The sequence below is a fragment of the Phocoena phocoena genome, chromosome 15 (assembly GCF_963924675.1).
Source record: "Phocoena phocoena chromosome 15, mPhoPho1.1, whole genome shotgun sequence".
In the NCBI taxonomy this organism is placed as follows: Eukaryota; Metazoa; Chordata; class Mammalia; order Artiodactyla; family Phocoenidae; genus Phocoena; species Phocoena phocoena.
In genome coordinates this window covers 6,417,969-6,437,497 of record NC_089233.1, presented here as the reverse complement: position 1 = coordinate 6,437,497, position 19,529 = coordinate 6,417,969, and the positions used below count along the sequence as shown (strand labels likewise).

Genomic DNA, 19,529 nt, shown 5'->3' with positions numbered 1-19,529 from the left:
CCCGCAGTCCCGTCACGCCTAGCGCGCAGCCCTCGCGAGGAAACCCGGAGGTTCGCGGGGTTGGCGCCCTTAGTACGCGTGGGAAAGGGCCGCCGCCCGGCGGTTGCGTGGCCCCGCTGGGTGCCGAACCCCGGAAGAGGCTGTACTTTAACCTCCCGCCGGAGGCGGTGGCCGCGGGTCCAAAGGCCACCTCCCGCAGCCTGCAGACCTCTCATCCAACCACGACTCCGGCTCTGGGGCCGAGGAGCAGCATGGAGGCCGAGGACTTCCAGGAGGAGCTGACCTGCTCCATCTGCCTGGACTATTTCGAGGACCCAGTGTCCATCGAGTGCGGCCACAACTTCTGCCGCGGCTGCCTGCGCCGCAGCTGGGCGCAGAGCGGCAGCCCGGTTCCCTGCCCCGAGTGCCGGCAGCCGTCGGCGCCCGCTGCGATGCGGCCCAACTGGGCCCTGGCCAGGCTGACGGAGAGGATGCGGCGCCGGCGCCTGGGCCCCGCGCCCCACGGCCTGTGCGGCCGCCATTGGGAGCCGCTGCGGCTCTTCTGCGAGGACGATCAGCGGCTCGTGTGCTTGGTGTGCAGGGAGTCCCAGGAGCACCAGGCCCACACCATGGCCCCCGTCGACGAGGCTTTCGCGAGCTACCGGGTGAGCCGGCCCTTACGGGGCTGCCAGTATTGCCTGGGAACGTTTACTGTTCACGTTGGAAGCATGAACCCCCATCCTATCCCCACCAGGCTCAGAAAAGTTAAGCTACTCACGGATCTCAGAGCTGGAGTTAAAACTGGGATTGGGAGGGCCGGTGCAAGGCTCAGTCATCACCGCAGAATTTTCAAGGGACTGGCTTCCGGGAGCTTCTAGTTTAAGACGGTTATCCTGAGAGGTTATATACCAGTGCTGTCCAATAGAAACAAAAATACGAGCCACATATGTTATTAGAATGTTTTCTAGTGGTAAAAAGAAACAGGTGATGTTAATTTTAATAATTTATTTAACCCAATTATCAAAAATATCATTCAACATTGATTTTTTTTCTTAAAGCTCATTCTGTTTCCTCTTTATTGTGAAAATGAAACAAAATATAATCAGAAAATGGAGAACTCAGGTTCTTCTTACAGCTGTTCTCTGACTTGGATGGGCACAGATAGTGTGATTTCACATATACATTTTGGAGTATAGTTGCTCTACAATGTTGTGTTAGGTTCTGCTGTACAGCAAAGTGAATCAGCTATACGGATACATCTGTCCCCTCTTTTTTGGATTTCTTTCCCATTTAGGTCACCACAGAGCACCGAGTAGAGTTCCCTGTGCTATACAGTAGGTTCTCATTAGTTATCTATTTTATACATAGTAGTGTATATATGTCATTTCCAATCTCTCAGTTCATCCCACCCCCTTCCCCTCTTGGTATCCATACGTTTGTTCTCTACGTCTGTGCCTCTATTTCTGCTTCGAAAATAAGTTCATCTATACTATTTTTCTAGATTCCACATATATGCAATAATATACGATACTTATTTTTTTCTTTCTGACTTACTTCACTCTGTATGTCAGTCTCTAGGTCCATCCATGCCTCTGCAAATGGCACAATTTCGTTCCTTTTTATGGCTGAGTAATAGTCCATTGTACGTATGTACCACATCTTTGTCCATTCCTCTGTTGATGGACATTTAGGTTGCTTCCATGCTCTGGCTGTTGTAAATAGTGCTGCAATGAACATTCATTCAACATTGATTGATATAAAAAATTATCAATGAGATATGTTACCTTTTTTTTTTCATGATAGTCTTTGAAATCTGTGTACTTTACATTTACACACATCAGTTCGGACTATCCACATTTCAGGAGCTCACATGGCTAATGGATGCTGTATTGGACAGTACGGGTTTATACCTACAGATGTCAGACAACTAATGATTTGGGAAAAACCTGGCTTGTAGGGATGAGTCTGGATTTTACTAGCTTCCTTCATCAATTGGGAAAATCACTTAATGTTTGAATTTGGAGATTATCTGTTATGCCTTATCTTATGGGTTAAGAAGCTTCAGTCAAATAAATCGGTTTATCATATTCTGGTCCAGCCACACTGGCCTTCTTGCTTTTGTTTCAAGCCTGTTCACTCTCTACTCATACCTTCCATCCTTTAGATCCTTTTAGACTTTAGCTTGAAGACCTTCCTTGATCATCCTTTCCAGAGTAGCCCCACCCCCTTCCATTACTGACGGTGTCACTCCGGTGGTCTCCATCTGAATTGGTATCTAGTAAGTACTTGTTGAAAACATGAATTTAATGATACAAGTTAAAGTGTACTGTAAACTGTGAAATGCTGTACGGTTTTATCAGCTGACTACAAACAGGAAACAGATGCAAAGTTAGACTAGAAAGTGTACATTCATTTTTTTATTCAGTAACCCTTATCGGTGCTTCCTGTATGCTAGTCATTGTTCTAGAATCTGGACGTAAATTGATGAGAAAGACATGGGCCTTGTCTTGTATGGGGCATAAGCATGTAGTCCTGTAATTTCAGTGTGTGTGAGAGTTATTGACGTTTGTACCAACACACAGAAGGTCTGAGGTTAGAGTGATCAGACAGGAGTGAGGATCGCCTTCACAGAGGAGTGGAACATGAGTCCACTCTTGACGGATGAGTACAGCAAGGTAGGGGGGAGGATATTCAGGCCAAGGGAACAGCATATTCAGTAGTGTGGCAACGTGGAATAGCATGTGATAAATAAGAAGACCAGAGGTCGCTCTGTGCTTCAGGAAGGTAGTGCATGGCAGGGAGGATGGTGGGAGTTGAGGCTGAAGACAGAGGCAGGGTTCATGTTGTGGGGGATCTTGTTGACCATACTGAGAAGACTGAGCTTTCTCTTCCAGGGAATGGGGATCATTGAAGGCTTTTAAGGCAGGAGATGACACGATCAGTTCTTTTGTTTTAGAAAGTGCATTGTGGCATCCACGGGGATGAATGGAGAAGACCAATTGGGCTGCTGTTGCACCACTTCAAGCAAGAAGTAGTAAGGGCCTGAATTAGTGCGGGGCAGGGGTGATGGAGAAGAGGAGGGCATGGCGTTATGATGAGCTGGAGCTGAATGACATTGTGACTAATGGGAACTGATGGGTCGGGGAGAGAGAGGAGTCTAGGACGGCAGTCTGGATATCTGGTGCTTATTTGGGACATGTTGAGAGTAAAGTAACTGTGACAGGAAGTCAAGGAAGAGGGACAAGAGGCAGGGGGCATAGGAAGCTAGAAACACAGTATTTTAGATTAGAATCATCAGCCTACCCTTGAAGTCTTAGAAGAAGTAAGCTGATTAGATTTTCCGGGAGGGACCACATAAAAGGTAAAAAAAAAAGAGGGGCATGAAGAGAAGCTTGGGGAACACCAATACTTAGTAGCCAGCAAAAGAGATTGAAAGGACCCATCAGAGAAATGGAAGAGAAAATATATGGGACTTCCCTGGCGATCTAGTGGTTAAGACTCCGCGCTTGCACTGAAGGGGGCGTGGGTTCGATCTCTGGTCTGGGAACTAAGATCCCTCATGGTACACTGCACGGCCGAAAAAAAACCCCCAAAAGACCCCCCAAAAAAATGTATGGGGGAGGGCTGAGGCAAGTGTAAGTGGTTAGGTGTGAAAGGGGAAAATAACCCTTAAAGCTTCAACCTTTGGCAATGATCATAATCATAATGATAGCTATCAGGTGTTGATTACTTACGCCTCACTGACGGTTCTAAGCATTTTTCGTATAGTAATTTTTAAATTTCCATAGCAGCCCTGTTGGATGGATTCTGTTTTCCCCATTTTGTAGATGAGGCAGCTGAGGCCCAGAGATGTGAGACCACTTAGCCAGGGTCACAGAAGCTAGGAAGTGGCTAAGCTTGGACTGAGTTCCTCTAATTCCTATAGTCCACGTCACTTGTCACTCTGCTACAGCTGATCTAACTGAGAAGACTAATCGGAAGAGGTGGGATTTCAGGATTAAACTAAAACGGGCCAACAGGTAGGGCGTGGGTGAGAGTAAGGCTGGGGAGGGTGGAATGTCATGGGGTTGACTGGCCAGGTGTTCCGGAGTCGGGTCATTAGACACAGTTGCCCGTTGTGTGTCCTCTTCTGCACCCTTCTCTGCTTCATCGCTGCTTAGTTTATCCATCTCCACCCCAGGTTAGCTAGAAAAACATTAAGTTGCTCTTGGGTGGAGCATTTCTGTTTCCACCATCCTACTGCAAGCACATACTCAGGTGGGTGCACTGTGACTTAAAAGTTTGGAGTTCCCTAAATCCGTGGAAAATATCCCCCATCCTATGCCCACACCTGAGCCCTGCAGACAGTGTGCTAGATGCTTTCTCTGAGGATCTGAGCCCCTGAGTACTGCATCCAGGAAACCTGCTTTGATGAATTCCTAGTCCACTCTGCTCACCCTCTTGGGCCCCACCAGTGGCCCAGGATACACCTGGAAGCGCTTTTAAGCAATACTACCCCCCAACCCCCGCGAGTGTTTGATTCAGTTGGTGGGGCCCTTGGCATCAGCATTGTTTTAAAATTCACTAGGTGATTCTAGTGTACAGATAGGATAGAGGATCATGGACCTACATCTTAGTATCTTCACAGAGGGAATGTCAAAAAAATCTTTCAGAGCAGAAGTTGTCTTTAATGGAGTCATTGGTGGTTGGAGAGAAAAAGAGAACAGAGAAAGAATAGCGTCCTAAGCTTCAGGGAGCAAACTCTGCCTGGAAAAAGCTTCCAGCTCTTCTTTCCCTCAAGCCAATGTTTAGTCTGTGACTCTGGGAGCTAATCCCTTCATTGCTATTAACTCATTTAACAGATACTCAGTATTTCTTGAACCACCTGTTTTGTGTCACTTGCTGTACTACAGTACCAGACTCGGCACTGGGCAAACAGTGGTGAAAAGACCATGGGGCTTACAGTCTGGCTAGGGTGGGGGTGAGAGGCACACCATGGACAAGTAAATGACCGCAGATGATGATATGTGCTGTGAAAGAAAGATAGTGCCGTGCCAGAGAAGCGACACGGGCTTTAATAAGGGAACACGGTAGCCTCCTCTGAGGAGATGACATTTCAGTTGAGACTTGATGGATGAGGAATCAGCCATCTGAGGAACTGTGGGAAGAACATCCCAGGCAGCGGATAGCAAATTCAAAGACCCTGAGGCTGGGAAGGGCAGGACCTATCAATGGAACTGAAAGACCTATACACCTGGAGCATCACGGGCAAGGGGGAAAGCAGCACGAGCTGGGAGATGCAGACAAGAGGGGGGGTTATGTCGGACTGCAAGGTGTTTGAATTTTCTTAGTGATGCGGGAGACCAATGGAGAATCTTAAGCAGGGGACTGACATGATCTGACTGGTCTTTAGAAGATTATGCTGGCTTCTCTGTGGACGCTGGATAAGAGAAGGACAAGATTGGAAGTAGGGAGCCCAGTCATGAGGTTATTGTAGTTGTGTAGACAGGAGGTGGCTTGAACTAGGAGGTGGCTGGGGACGGCAGATAGGCAGATTTGATATGTATATTGGAGGTAGACCTCCCTGCTTGGGTTGGATACAGAGGTTACAGTGACTCAAATTCACAGAACCTAAGTGCTGGGATGGTGTTTAAGAAAAGACCATCTAGTCTCGTTGTCTTCATCTTCTAGGTAAGGCAGCTGTGGCCCAGAAAATGTGTGAGGCTGACTTGACCACAGATCCATAGCTAGTTTGTGAAGGTCTAGACTGAAACTCAGACCTGATTTGAAGTTTCATGTCGTTTGAACTACATGATCACAAGTCAGCAAATGTCTTCATTCTATAAATGTCTGCTCTTTTATTATAGTTTTATATACACACAATTGTCTGATGTTAAATGAAGAGTGATTTTTAAACTTTGGTGCGTCTACCCAGCTTTGAAATGCTTGTGTTGCCGTCCTGCCACCTCGTGGCAGTTTCTGTTATTGCAGGGAAGAAGTTTTCTGCTCCCAGAACGTTACCAAGTTTACTCAGGGGACCACTATAAGAGCCCAACTGTGGCAAGATACAAAAAAGCTTAGGTAATGAAACAGGAAAATTCATACATACTGAAAATTGTTAAGGGCTTTTAAAAACTGAAAAGTTCTATTTCAAATATATTTGAAAGCTTAAAAAAAATCTTGGTCACATTCAAAGGAGCTATTTATCTCATGACAGCCTTCACACGTACATCAGATTTGACAGTGATTTGTGCATGTCTCTAACCTGTCTGCCTCTGTCTCTAAGGTCATCCCTGAGATTCTGCTGTTAGGTGCTTCCCCTCTGCAGCCCACTGTGTTCCTTCTGATCGACTCAATTTTTTTAATAGCTTATTTGTTTTTTTCTAATTATAAAAAGAATATGTGCCTCTTGTAGAAATTCAAACAAAACAGAGATTTATAAAATTTCTAGTCCTCCCCCTCCAACTTTCAAGCCATTCCTATTCCCCAGAGATAAGCAGTGTTAATAATACTTAGGTATATACCCTTCCGGATTTTCCCTCTGTTCAGATACAAACGCACACACTTGCACAGACACATGTATATTTGTTCTTTTCAAAACGGAATCATATAGAGAGCTACCTGAAATTGATGTAGAGTATCAATATACCATAATTTAATGATTTCACATTGATGGGTAGTGAATAATGCTGCAGTTAACATTCCTATACCTATTATTTTTGCTAATGTTTTGTTGGATATTATTAGAAATAGGATTATGCATATTTTAAATTTTGTTAAATCCTGCCAGTTGCTCTTCAAAAAGATGGGACCTTCACTCTCCTACTATTATGGTGCCAGAGGCCTTTTCCCGTGCCAGGACTAGGCATTTATTAATCTTCTAACAATTTTAAATTTTTGTCTGTTTAATAGGCATACTCTATATTGTATTATGATGATTTTAGACCAGAATAATTCTTTTTTTTTTTTTTTTTTTTTGCGGTACGCGGGCCTCTCACTGTTGTGGCCTCTCCCGTTGTGGAGCACAGGCTCTGGACGCTCAGGCTCAGCGGCCATGGCTCACGGGCCCAGCCGCTCCGCGGCATGTGGGATCTTCCCGGACCGGGGCACAAACCCGTGTCCCCTGCATTGGCAGGCGGACTCTCAACCACAGCGCCACCGGGGCAGCCCCAGAATAATTCTTATGCATTAGCCTGTAGTCATCTTCAGCATTTTCTCAATCTCATCCCCTGTTTGAATTAGGTGACTTTTAGCTCTTGAACAAGGAAGATGCTGGGAGAGATGATTTCTTACTTATGCGTGTTTCTGCTGACAGGAAAAACTTCTGAAGACTCAACATAGTCTGACAGCCAAGATGAATAAAGCCATGCATTTACAGGACATGGAAGTGAAGAATGCTGCAGAGTGGAAGGTAAGAGCAGAAGTTGGTTGGGTATTTCTTGCCCTTGAGTCCTTTTAGTCTGAGGCCGCTCAAGGGCTTTCGCTGGGAAGAGCTTGTGGATCTCACCAGTTGTTAGGCCCCTTTCACATAAGGTGATAGAACAGGAAGAATCTACCTCTACTGACCTGTGTCTTTGGGCAACATGAGTTCCACACACTTCATCCTCATATCTCAAGGGTAGTGTTCCTTTGCTTCCTGCTTTCTGCCTAGGTTGGCTTCCTACATTGGAGTTGATTTGGGTCTGTGGCACTGTGGAAAGCAAATGGACTTTGCTTCCAGAGATGCTAGTCCAGTTGGGAGGCATGATGTGGGCGCACATACGCACATCTAAGATTTAACTAAATGGTAGGTGATCTGAGGGCTAAATTAAATAATAGATGTGCAAGTGCATTTTAGTTTAAAAAGTGTACAAACAAGGCATTGCTATCATAACAGAGACTCAGATGTTACAAAGAATGAACTAATACTATATAGACTAGTACAAAGATATCAAGTAGGTGTAAAGAAAGGAGTAGGGGAAATTTGTAGGGGCTGGGCAGGAACTTTTCTAGAGAAGGTGATTTGGATGGAAGGATCATGGGTTGTTAGGGAGTCATGTGCAAGGAATTTAGGAGGAAGGGCCAGGCAGAACAAGACTGAGCCAGTCCCCTGTGGCTATAGGAGAAGATGAAGAATAAGCGAACGAGAGTCAGTGCGGAGTTTGCAAAGCTGCACGTCTTCCTGGCTGAAGAAGAGCAATTGTTTCTTAAGAGACTGAGCCAAGAAGAAGAAGAGACAAAGAAGAAACAGAATGAGAACACATTAAGGCTCAATCAGATGATCACTTCCATGAAGAAGCTCATCTTCGAGGTGGGGGAGAAGAGCCAGAGCTCCACCCTGGAGCTGCTCCAGGTGAGACCGGCAGGGAAGGGCGTAGTCTTTGTCTTTACAGAGTTGTTATTTAACATCCCTAACTGAACTCCCTCTTGCCTTTAGAACTGAATGTCCTTCCTGGTGAGTGGGTTTAGTAGAAGACATGTTTTCTCTGTGTTGCTGTTGTGTTATTATTTTCATTATACAATTAAAGAGTCGAAGATTCATCTTTCAAAGGAAATTAATGTGAAATTTAGGCCTGATGAGCTCAGGTAATATGAGATACTTAGATTCCAAGAACTGTCTAGAACGTTTACAATTTGACTGAGCAGTGAGGTTCCAATTTCATGTCTAAAGATATACTATAGCAGAATCTTTGAAACAACACATTTCTTTTGTATATGGATTATTTCATTTAGTGTAATGTTTTTGAGATTCATTCATGTTGTAGCATATATTAGTATTGTATTTGCATCCCTTTTTTAAATTCCAGAATAGTATTCCATTGTAGAATATACCACATTTTTATATCTGTTCACCAGTTGATGGACATTTGGGTTGTTACCACCTTTTGGTTATTAGGAAGGATGCTGCTTTAACATTTGTCTGTCATTCTTTGTGTGGACATATGTTTTCCTTTCTCTCTGTGCTAGGCTGTATGCTATATTTATATTCAAATTTTAAAGAAACTGCCTTTTTCCAAGCTACCTTTTTCCATTTTATATTCCCACCACATCCTCACTAACATTTGTCTGTGATTGAAAGAGTGTAGACGGAGAAGTAAGCAAAAAGCCAGGAGAGAGCTAATGTCATACTGCCAAAGGAGAAAGAGGAGGGCTTCAAGGAAAGGATTGGTCAACATTGTTAAATAGTTCAGAGGGGTCACATGAAACAAAGACTACATTGTGTTAATGCATTGGGTTTGACAGCATGAGAGCATATGTGACGTTAATCAAAGCAACTGACAGAAAAATACCTGCTCACAAAGTTGAGTAACAGATCTCTAGGGGAAGGTACATAACTTATTTCTTTCTTCTCTTCACAGAATCCAAAAGATGTGTTGACCAGGTACAAACTCTTGCCTTCTTATGGGGGCTTGAGTAGAATGGTAAAGATACAGGCCAAGCAGAGGGGAAATGAGGCCTGGGCTCCATAGATCAGTGTGGACGTTGACGTGAGGGGGTTGTCGGGGAGGAGTTCCACTGTTCACTTTTGCCGGGAGGAATGGGAGAGAAGTAGTCTGAGCTCTGGGATTTGAACCTTCAGTTGGGAGTTGGGGGTCTTGGGTGTCCTAGTTGTCTCCTAAGCAGAGCAGCCTTCTGTACTTCTCTTAGGTGTGAGAACCAGGATGTGACCTATTCCTTTGAAGTTCTAAAGGTGAAGACTGTGTGCCGGCTACCAATGATGAAGGAAATGCTGAAGCGATTTCAAGGTGAGCAGAATTTCTGGGAGTTGGAGCTCAGAGAATGAACGAGAGAAGTCTGGAAAGGAAAGAGAAAACAGAGCATGCAGCTGACAGGAGGGTCAGGAAAATGGTAATAAGTACTTAGGAATAAATGGATATATGCTTCATTCAAGAAACATCCATTTATAACACATACTGTGTGTTATAAGGTACTTGTGATACAAAAAGAAAAAGACCTATTTGCCTACAAATTGGAGAGACAGACACATATCACTTTATTCTAATACAGTGGGATCCAGTGTTTATCAGTGGTATGAATAAAATACTGCAAAACTACAGAGGAAGACCTCTGTTGGGGGTGAAGTGGGAAAGTTTTCACAGCAGAGGTGATGACAGTTGTTTGGGAATTTGAAGGATGAGTAGCAGTTTGCCAAGTGGAAAATGAGGGAATCCTGTTCCAGGCAGAGGCGGCAGCATGAGCTAAGGTGTGGAGAAAATGGAGGAGAGGGTACCTGATGTGACTCAACCATAAGGTGCATATGGGGAAAGGCAGGAACTGAGTTTAAGATGAGTGTAGGAAAGACTGAAGATAAACTTATTAGATCTCCAGGGAAGTACCAAGGCACGTACGTGATGTAAAGGTATGCACTCAATTCTCATGTGCGTGTACCTGATTAGGAATCACGTTGTGGATGTCTACTTCCAGCTAAAATGCAGTAACAGGGACTGGATTTACTCCTGAAACTTAGTTGACCAAAAAAAAAAAATCCCAAAACAGACAATACATAAAGCAGCAGTTTTTAAAACGCTGGACCTCAGGCAGTGAAGGCCAGTGATCCATGGGAAATGTGAAACAAATGAGGTGCGCTCTACGATGGCCCCAGCCTACAGCCTTGAGAGAGTTTCCAGCCCACCTCAGAGAGGGTAACAGAGGTGGAGCCAGGTGGACTTCCTGAGTTGAGGAGTGGAGCTGAGAGTCCAGGGAGAACAAAGCAGTGAGCGTTTACAGAGCACTGGACAGAGTACTGGAGAGGAGAGAGCTGGACAGAGAGAGAACCCAGATGATCTACAGAGACACGCCGTGAACATTCAGCAGAATGCTGATCAGTACATGCTTGTGAAGAACTAACCGAGTGTGAGGAAGGAAATTTCCAAAATGAGTAGAAGAAACGGTTCCTGGTGCTCACACGGGGCCAGGAACAATGCCTGTTCCTACCAGCCTCTGGAAAACTCTTAATTCGTGGGGCACTGGGTAGAGTACTCAGGAAAATCTTGCCTCATTAGTGGGGAATAATTAACCCTACACTGAGCACTGCTTTGGACCCACTTTACAAATCATGAAATAAGACTCAAAAGGATGAAATTATTTCCAAGTAACTGCATCCCAGAACAAAGCTCAACAAGATGGATAGGAATTTAAAAAAATGAGTACCCAACAATGTAAAACCACAATGCCTGGCATCCAATCAAAGATTACTAGGCAGGCAAAAAGATAGGAAAACATGACCCATGATGAGGAGAATAATCAATTGAAACTGATCCAGGCTTTACCTGGACGCTAGAATAAGCATAGAAGAACATTAATACAGTTGTTGTAACTATTTTGTAAAGAGGCATATGGGGACATGGAAGATATAAAAAAATCCCAGACAGACTTCTAGAGGTGAAAACTACTGTAACTGAGATGAAGAACAAGCTGGTTGGGGTTAATGGGTCATTGCAGAAAAAAAGCTTAGTGAGCTTGAAAAGATAGAGCAGTGGAAACTATGCAAAATGAAACACACAGAGAAGAAAACTTAAAAAATGAAAATAGCATCAGTGAGCTGTGGGTCATTTTCATGCAGCCTTGTGTCTGGTCATTGGTACCCCTCAGGGAGAGGAGTGGGATGGGGATGAGACAGAAAAAACATTTGAAGAAATAATGACCGACAACTTCCCAAAGTTGATGAAAACTATAAGTACACAGATCCAAGAAACTCAGCAAATCCTAAGCATGATGAAAACTACACCAAAACCAGTGATAAAGAGAAAATTTTAAATGCAACAAGTTGAAAAGGACATGTTACAGTGGAACAAAGATAAAGATGATGTCACATTACTCATTGAAAGCAATGCAAGTGAACAAAATCTTTAAAGGAATGAAAGAAAATAACTGTTAACCCAGACTTTTATTCCTGGCAAAAATACCCTTCAAAAACAAAGTGAAACAAAGATGTTTGCTGATATCCAGAAACAGAAAGAGTTTATCAGGCCAACACTGCAAGAAATGTTAGAGGAAGTCCTTTAAGCAGAAGGAAAATGATACCAGATGGAAGTCAGATCTACACAAAGGAGTAAAACATCTTCTGAAATGATAATGACATAAAGAAATATGTACTTCTGTCATTACTTAAATCTCATTAAAAGGTAATAGGGATGGCTAATTTATGTGTTAATTTGACTGGGGCACAAGGTGCCCAGATATTTGGTCAAACATTATTTCAGGTGTTGCTGTGACAGTAAGAGTGTTTTGGGATGAGATTAATATTTAAATCAGGAAACTTGGGCTTCCCTGGTGGCACAGTGGTTGAGAGTCCGCCTGCTGATGCAGGGGACACGGGTTCGTGCCCCAGTCCAGGAGGATCCCACATGCCGTGGAGCGGCTGGGCCCATGAGCCATGGCCGCTGAGCCTGCACGTCCAGAGCCTGTCCTCCGCAACGGGAGAGGCCACAACAGTGAGAGGCCCGCGTACCGAAAAAAAAAAAAAACAAAAAAAAACCCCAGGAAACTTGAGTAAAGCAGATTGCTCTCCATAATGCTGGTGGGCCTAATCTAATCAGTTGCAGTCCTGAATAGAACAAAAGGCTGACTTTTCACCCTGAACAAGAGGGAATTCTACAGCAGGCTGCCTTAGGACTCCATCTGCAGCTTTGGTTCTTCCTGCCGTGTGGCCTTTGAACTGGAACATCACTTTTCCCTGGGTTGTAAGCCTTCTGTCACACACAGTGGATTTGGACTTGCCAGTCACCATAATCACATGAAACAATTCCTTATAATCTCTTTCTCTATACACGTACATCTTGTTGGTTCTATTTCTCTGGAGAACCCTGACAAATACAGTAATTGACTGTTTAAACAGACAGAAAATAACATATTATAGAGTTTATAACATATTTACAAGTAAAATGCACAACAATAACAGCATGAATGTTGGGAGGGGAGAACTACAAGTATACCGTTATACAGTTCTTTTTTTTAAAGTATTTATTTATTTGGCTGCGTCGGGTCTTAGTGCGGCATGCAGGATCTTTCATTGCAGCATGCAGGCGCTTCATTGAGGCGAGCGGGCTTCTCTCTAGTTGTGGTGCATGGGCTCTAGAGCACGTGGGCTCAGTAGTTGCAGTGCATGGGCTTAGTTGCCCTGCGGCATGTGGGATCTTAGTTCCCCGACCAGGGATCGAACCCATGTTCCCTGCATTGGAAGGTGGATTCTTAACCACTGGACCACCAGGTAAGTCCCTATTATACAATTCTTATATGTGAAGTGTTATGCTATGTCTTGATGGTAGGCTGTTAAGTTAAAGGTGTATGTTATAAACCTTACGGCAATCACTAAGATAAAAGAGTTGTAACTAATAAGTCAACAAGGGAGATGAAGTGGAATCATAAGAATGCTTGGTTAATCAGAAAGAAGGCAAAAAAGAGGAAAAAAGAATAGGACAAATAGAAAACATAACGATGATAGACACAAACCTAATCATATTAATAATCACATTAAGTATAAATGGTCCTAAGCAGAAGGGACAGACTGGTTGGATTGGATAAAGAAAGCAAGACCCAACTATATGCTGCAAGGAACGCACATTAAATGTTAAAAGTAAAACAATGGGAAAAGCTATACCATGCTAACGTTAGTCAAAGGAAATCTGGAATGGTTATATTAATATCAAGAAGATTTCAGAGCAAGGACTATTACCAGAGATAAAGTCAAGTCCTAATGAATAAGGAGTCATTTTATCAGGAGGACATAACAGTTCTAAACATTTATACACCTAATAACAGAGCTTCGAAATATATTAAGCAAAAATTAATAGAGCTGCCAGGAGAAACAGGCAAATCCACAGTTATAGCTGGAATTTTCAGTACCTTTTAAAAATAATTTTTAGAACAAGTAGGCAGAAAATCAGTAAGGATATATTAGACTGAATAACACTATCAATTTGAATAGCAGTGTCAACCAACTTGCCCACCCTGTTATTTATAGAATACTGCCCCAAACAAAGACAGCGTACATATTCTTTTTGAGTGTACATGGAACATTTTCTAAGGTAGAACAGGGTGGGCCATGAGACATACGTCAGTATTCAAAAGGATTCAAGCCATGCAAAGTGTGTTCTCTGACCCCAATGCATTTGAGTTAGAAATCAGTTAAAAAAAAAAAATCCTTGGAAGTTCCCCAAATGTTAGGAAACTAAATGACACACTTCTCAATAATCCGTGAATTAAAGGTGAAATCAAAAGGGAAGTAGAGAGTGTTGATACTTTGAACTGAATGAAAAGGAAAACACAACATTTCAGAATTTGTGGGATACAGCTAAAGCGACACTTACAGGGAAATGTATAGCACTAATCACCCATATTATAAAAGAAGAAAGTTCTTAAATCAGTGACATCAGTATCTACCTTAAGACACTAGAGAAAGAAGAGCAAATAAAGCCCCCCAAAACAGAAGAATGGAAATAATAAAAATCAGAGCATAAGTCATTGCAATAGAATACAGAAAACAAAAGAAATGTTAGTGGAACCAAAAGCTCTTTCTTTGAGAATATCAATTTTATTGATATATTTTAAGCAGAATGACCAGATACATCACTAGTATTAAGAATGAGAGAGGCATCATCACTACAAATTCTATAGATATTAAAAGGATGATAAGGGAATATTACAAACAACTTTATGCTGATATATCAGACAACATAGATGAAATGGACAAAGTCCGTAAAAGACTCAAATGACTAAAGCTGACTCAAGAAAAAATAGGTAACTGGAATAACCTTATTTCTATTAAAGAAATTTGTGTTAGAAACCTTTCCAAATGGTTTCACTGGTGATTTCACCAAACATTTAAAAAATATTTATTCTACATAAACTCTTAACAAAAAATTGAAGAGACTATTCCCAGTTTGTTCTATGAGGCCTGCATTAGCATGATAGTAAAATCAGACAAAGACATTATAAGAGAAGAGAACTATAGATCAGTGTCCCTCACGAACATAGTAAAATTCTAAAGAAAATTTTAGCAAATTGAATTCAACAGTGTATAATACATCACAGCCAAATGGGGTTTATTGTAGAAAAGCAGGTTTGGTTTAACATTTGAAAGTCAATATAATTCACGGCGTTAGCAACTTAAAAAAAGGAGAACGATTTGATCACCTAGTAGTTGCAGAAAAAGTCCTTGTCAAAATCTAACATTCAGGACTTGAGGACACGGGGAGGGGGAAGGGTAAGCTGGGACGAAGTGAGGGAGTGGCACTGACATATATACTCTACCAAACGTAAAATAGATAGCTAGTGGGAAGCAGCCGCATAGCACAGGGAGATCAGCTCAGTGCTTTGTGACCACCTGGGGCGGGGGGAGGGAGACGCAAGAGGGAGGGGATATGGGGATATATGTATAGCTGATTCACTTTGTTATACAGCAGCAACTAACACAACATTGTAAAGCAGTTATACTCCAGTTATGGTGCTAAATAAAAAAAAAAAAATCTAACATTCATTTGTGATTAAAAAAAACAAAAGAAAAGAAAAACAACGCTCAGCAAACTAAAGAGACATGGAGAGTCTAGGAGGGAAGAGAAGTTGGAGGCAGCCCAGGGAGGAAGTTATAGACACGGTTACAGTGAAAGATGCAGAAGGTCCGAGTGAAGACAATGGCGATGGGAAAGGAGAGGGAGAAAAGAACCTGAGTGATATTTGAGAGGTAGAATTGATAGGACTTGGAGATTAATTAGCCACCGAGGGTCAGAAGAAAGAAGAATCAAATAACCTTAAGATTTCCAAGTGTGAGTGTTTGGGTGGAGCTAATATTATTAGACCTTAGAGAACATAGAAAACAAAGTCTGCATGTGAGGGAGGATTAGTCCCAAGAGAGTGGAAGGGGACTTGGGATGCTCTGAATTCGGTTTTGAGTTACCTGCTGGGGGCTTGCAGAGATGCCCAGTGAACAGCTGGAATCGGTAAAGAGATACCTTGTTAATGATGATATCTGTGTGTTCCTGTACAAAGAACCAGCCAGTCGACAGCTTTGGTTCTGGTCCTCATTCAACAAGGCAGTATTTGTTACTGTTTCTCCAAATTTTATGCTGGTGGTGAAGACTTGGGGCCATGAAATAATGGGCTCCCCATTTTCTAGATCATAGTCTTTGAAAGCAGAAGGGGAATGAAGATTTCAGGTCACTAACACACACTGTGGCCTGTTAGGCCCAGCTGACGGTCAGTTGAAGGACAATGAGTCGTCTTATCCCTAACAGTATGTGATAGGAGAAGAAGGGTGGTACTGAAGCTGGGACAGAGGGTGTTTCTGGAGGAGGGTTGGTGGTAAGCTCTTGCATTATTGATCTCAGCTCTCATTTTCTCTGCAGTGGCTGTAAATCTAGCTGAGGACACTGCTTATCCCAAACTTGTCTTCTCCCAGGAAGGGAGATATGTGAAAAATGGAGAATCAGCCAGTTCTTGGCCACTATTTTCTACAGCGTGGAGCTACTTTGCTGGATGGAGGAATCCTCAGAGGACCACAGACTTTGTGGAGAGATTTCAGCACTTACCCTGCGTTTTGGGAAAAAACGTTTTCACCTCAGGGAAACATTACTGGGAAGTTGAGCACCAAGGTAGCCTGGAGGTTGCTGTGGGGTTGTGTCGGGAGGACATCATGGGGATTACTGGTAGTTCAACAATGTCCCCCCGCATGGGAATCTGGGCTCTTTGTTGGAGTTCTGCTGGCTATTGGCCCCTGACAGGCATCTCTGTGAGGCCTACCAAGCTAGAGCCAGCTCTTCACCGGGTGGGAGTTTTCCTAGATCACAGGGCTGGGGAAATCTCATTCTACAGTGCTGTGGATGGAGAACACCTACACACTTTTTCCTGTCCTTCCATCTCACGTCTCCGGCCGTTTTTTTGGTTGAGTCCATTAGCATCTTTAGTCATCCCACCAGCAACTGGTGGGAAATGAGGCTGTTCCTCTCCTGCCCAAGAATCTTCGCCTTGTGCCCCAGCCCAGGTACATACATCCCTTGGCCCTCATCTTTTTTTTTTTTTTTTTTGCGATACGCGGGCCTCTCACTGCTGTGGCCTCTCCCGTTGTGGAGCACAGGCTCCGGACGCACAGGCTCAGCGGCCATGGCTCACGGGCCCAGCCGCTGCCGTGGCATGTGGGATCTTCCCGGACCGGGGCACGAACCCATGTCCTCTGCATCGGCAAGCGGACTCTCAACCACTGCGCCACCCGGGAAGCCCTGGCCCTCATCTTTGACTTCATATATAAATCCATCCTGGGTGGTCCCTCAATTCTGTCCATTCAGATTACAGCTTCACATTTTGTTCAGCCCCCCTGGACATCATGTGCGTAGACAGATGTGGGAGACCCTGCTGGGTGTCTTTCCAGTAGCCACTTGGCCCACTTTTTCTCCTTCTCCTCTGGTTCTTCCTAAATGAACTGCTCAGGATGTGCCCTCCACGTGCTTCAGGGAGACACAGGCCCATAGGAGGGGCTTCTGGCCAGTGAGGCGGGGTGAGAAATTCTCCAAGGTGCCTCTGAGGAAAGTTTTTTAGCTTTTTAGAAAGAGATGTTTGGGAAGACACAGCCCCTCTCCTGTTGTTAGTAGGTATACTGGAACTGAGAGGAGCACAGTAACCGTGGAAAAAGGAGGAGAAATGTGGTCTTTGTTGGCATCGTGAAATGGTCGGAATTTCCCTAATCCTGAATTTCTTGTTATATGAGATTATTGCTTCTTTATTGTATAAGGCAGTCTAGTTGCCTTCTGGTCACTTGCAGGCTGAAGTATCCTAACCAGTGCTCTAGGCGCAAAGCTTGGACACCTCACAGTACAGGCCTGTCTCACTTTTCTTCCTGAAACTTGACAGCTTTATAGAATCCCTTTCTGTTTAGTCATGTAATTCCTCTTCTTTCCAGTAAGTACTGATATTCCTCACTTCTTGGATTGGAAAATTGAGGCAGTCTTCCCCTGCTCTGCCCGTGTTGTTACTCTTCACCTGACCGTGTCTCTGCCCTCAAGGGTTCATTATGCTCTCCATTCGTCAGAGTCGTATACTGTGTGCACAAGGTATTCATGTCATCCTGAAAATGTTGGGATTTACATTAAGTAAATGTTAAGTATTTACACTGTGCTAACCTCTTCACATAATGCTCCCACGTGACTCTTGCAACAGAGATGGAAATTAAAATCCTGTCTTTACAAAAGAAAAAACAAACCTTGAGATTAATTTGCTCAGTCCTGCCCAGCTGTCAAATGGGCATGTTGGGATTGAATCTAGATCTGAGAGGAAAGTCCTGGTCTTCTCTACTCTACGTTCACCTTACACTCACCTACGTGAGCACTTACTGAATGCTGATTGTGGTCTCCAGCACCTTTGTTTCAGGTTTTTATTTTGTTACATGTTTTTACCCTGTGTGAGTGTCCTCCTCTCTTTACCTTCCTGCGCTAGATTGTATGCGCTCAGAGGTTTGTGACTGTTACTGGAGAGTTATTTGAAAAATAATGAATGTTTCTCTCTGGTTATAAAATCACGTACTTATTATAGAAACTTTGGAACATATAAAAAGCGTGAAGAAAATTAAAGTTATTGATAATCCCAGCACCACTAACATTTTAATGTGTCTCCTCCCAGACTTGCAATAGGCTTTCTGGCAGCTTCTTACAAAACTTCCAGCACCCTCCCTAATCCGTCCTCCCCTTCCTGTGTCCCAGCCCATCCTGGCTTGTCTCCCTTTGCAGCTGGAGCAATCCCCCTCATTCAGTGATTTCTGCTGAGTTCTCCTTCACTCTCCAAGATACTTGCTGTTATGAGTTGAATGAATTCTGTCCTCCAGAGAAAAAGATATGTTGAAGTCCTAGCTGTGAATGTGACCTTATCTGGAAATTCACATGAGGCCATTAGGGTGGGACCTAATCCAGTATCACTAGTATCCTTAGAGGGAATTTTTTTTTTTTTTTAATTTTATTTATTTATTTTTGGCTGTGTTGGGTCTTCGTTTCTGTGCGAGGGCTTTCTCTAGTTGCGGCAAGTGGGGCCCACTCTTCATCGCGGTGCGCGGGCCTCTCACTATTGCGGCCTCTCTTGTTGCGGAGCACAGGCTGCAGACGCGCAGGCTCAGTAATTGTGGCTCACGGGCCCAGCCGCTCCGCAGCATGTGGGATCTTCCCAGACCAGGGCTTGAACCCGTGTCCCCTGCATTGGCAGGCAGATTCTCAACCACTGCGCCACCAGGGAAGCCCTAGAGGGAATTTTGTACACACACACATACACTTACATACACGGAAGTGCCATGTGAGGACACAGAGGGAAGATGGCTATGGGAGAGGCTGGAGTTATGCTGTCACAAGCCAATGAACGCCTGGGGCTGCTAGATGCTGGAAAAGGCAAAGAAGAATCCTCCCCTAGAAGCTTCTGAGGGATCATGGCCCCGCAAACACCCTCATTTCAGACTTCTGGCCTCCAGAACTGTGAGACAGTAAATTTCTGTTGTTTTAAGCCACCCAGTTTGTGGAACTTGGGAATTTAACACACTTGCCCATCAGGACTTCCTTCAGTACTGTGAAATAATATTCATATTTTATGGCAAGGCAAGAAAAATTTAAACAAAAAATTTTCTC

The 19,529-nt window shown here is 43.7% G+C and overlaps 1 protein-coding gene across 2 annotated transcripts; it reads left to right on the top strand.

Annotated features, from left to right (window-relative positions):
* The first annotated feature begins 251 nt into the window (after nucleotides 1-251).
* Nucleotides 252-16,867, top strand: TRIM4 (tripartite motif containing 4). Of its 2 annotated transcripts, XM_065892856.1 has the most exons (7): nucleotides 252-644; nucleotides 2,936-3,010; nucleotides 7,274-7,369; nucleotides 8,060-8,290; nucleotides 9,297-9,319; nucleotides 9,586-9,683; nucleotides 16,281-16,867. In XM_065892856.1, the coding sequence occupies exons 1-7, from the start codon at nucleotides 252-254 to the stop codon at nucleotides 16,865-16,867; spliced, it is 1,503 nt and encodes a 500-aa protein (XP_065748928.1). The 2 variants fall into 2 exon arrangements, with proteins under 2 accessions (XP_065748928.1, XP_065748930.1); XM_065892858.1 differs by lacking the exon at nucleotides 2,936-3,010.
* The last annotated feature ends 2,662 nt before the right edge of the window (nucleotides 16,868-19,529 follow it).

What these genes read in the sequence shown, in the direction of transcription:
- TRIM4 (XM_065892856.1), top strand. Translation starts at nt 252, where the DNA reads ATGGAGGCCGAGGACTTCCAGGAGGAGCTGACCTGCTCCATCTGCCTG. An exon ending in CCACCCTGGAGCTGCTCCAG is followed by an intron (nt 8,291 to 9,296) that starts GTGAGACCGGCA and finishes TTCTCTTCACAG; the next exon opens with AATCCAAAAGATGTGTTGAC. An exon ending in CCAAAAGATGTGTTGACCAG is followed by an intron (nt 9,320 to 9,585) that starts GTACAAACTCTT and finishes TACTTCTCTTAG; the next exon opens with GTGTGAGAACCAGGATGTGA.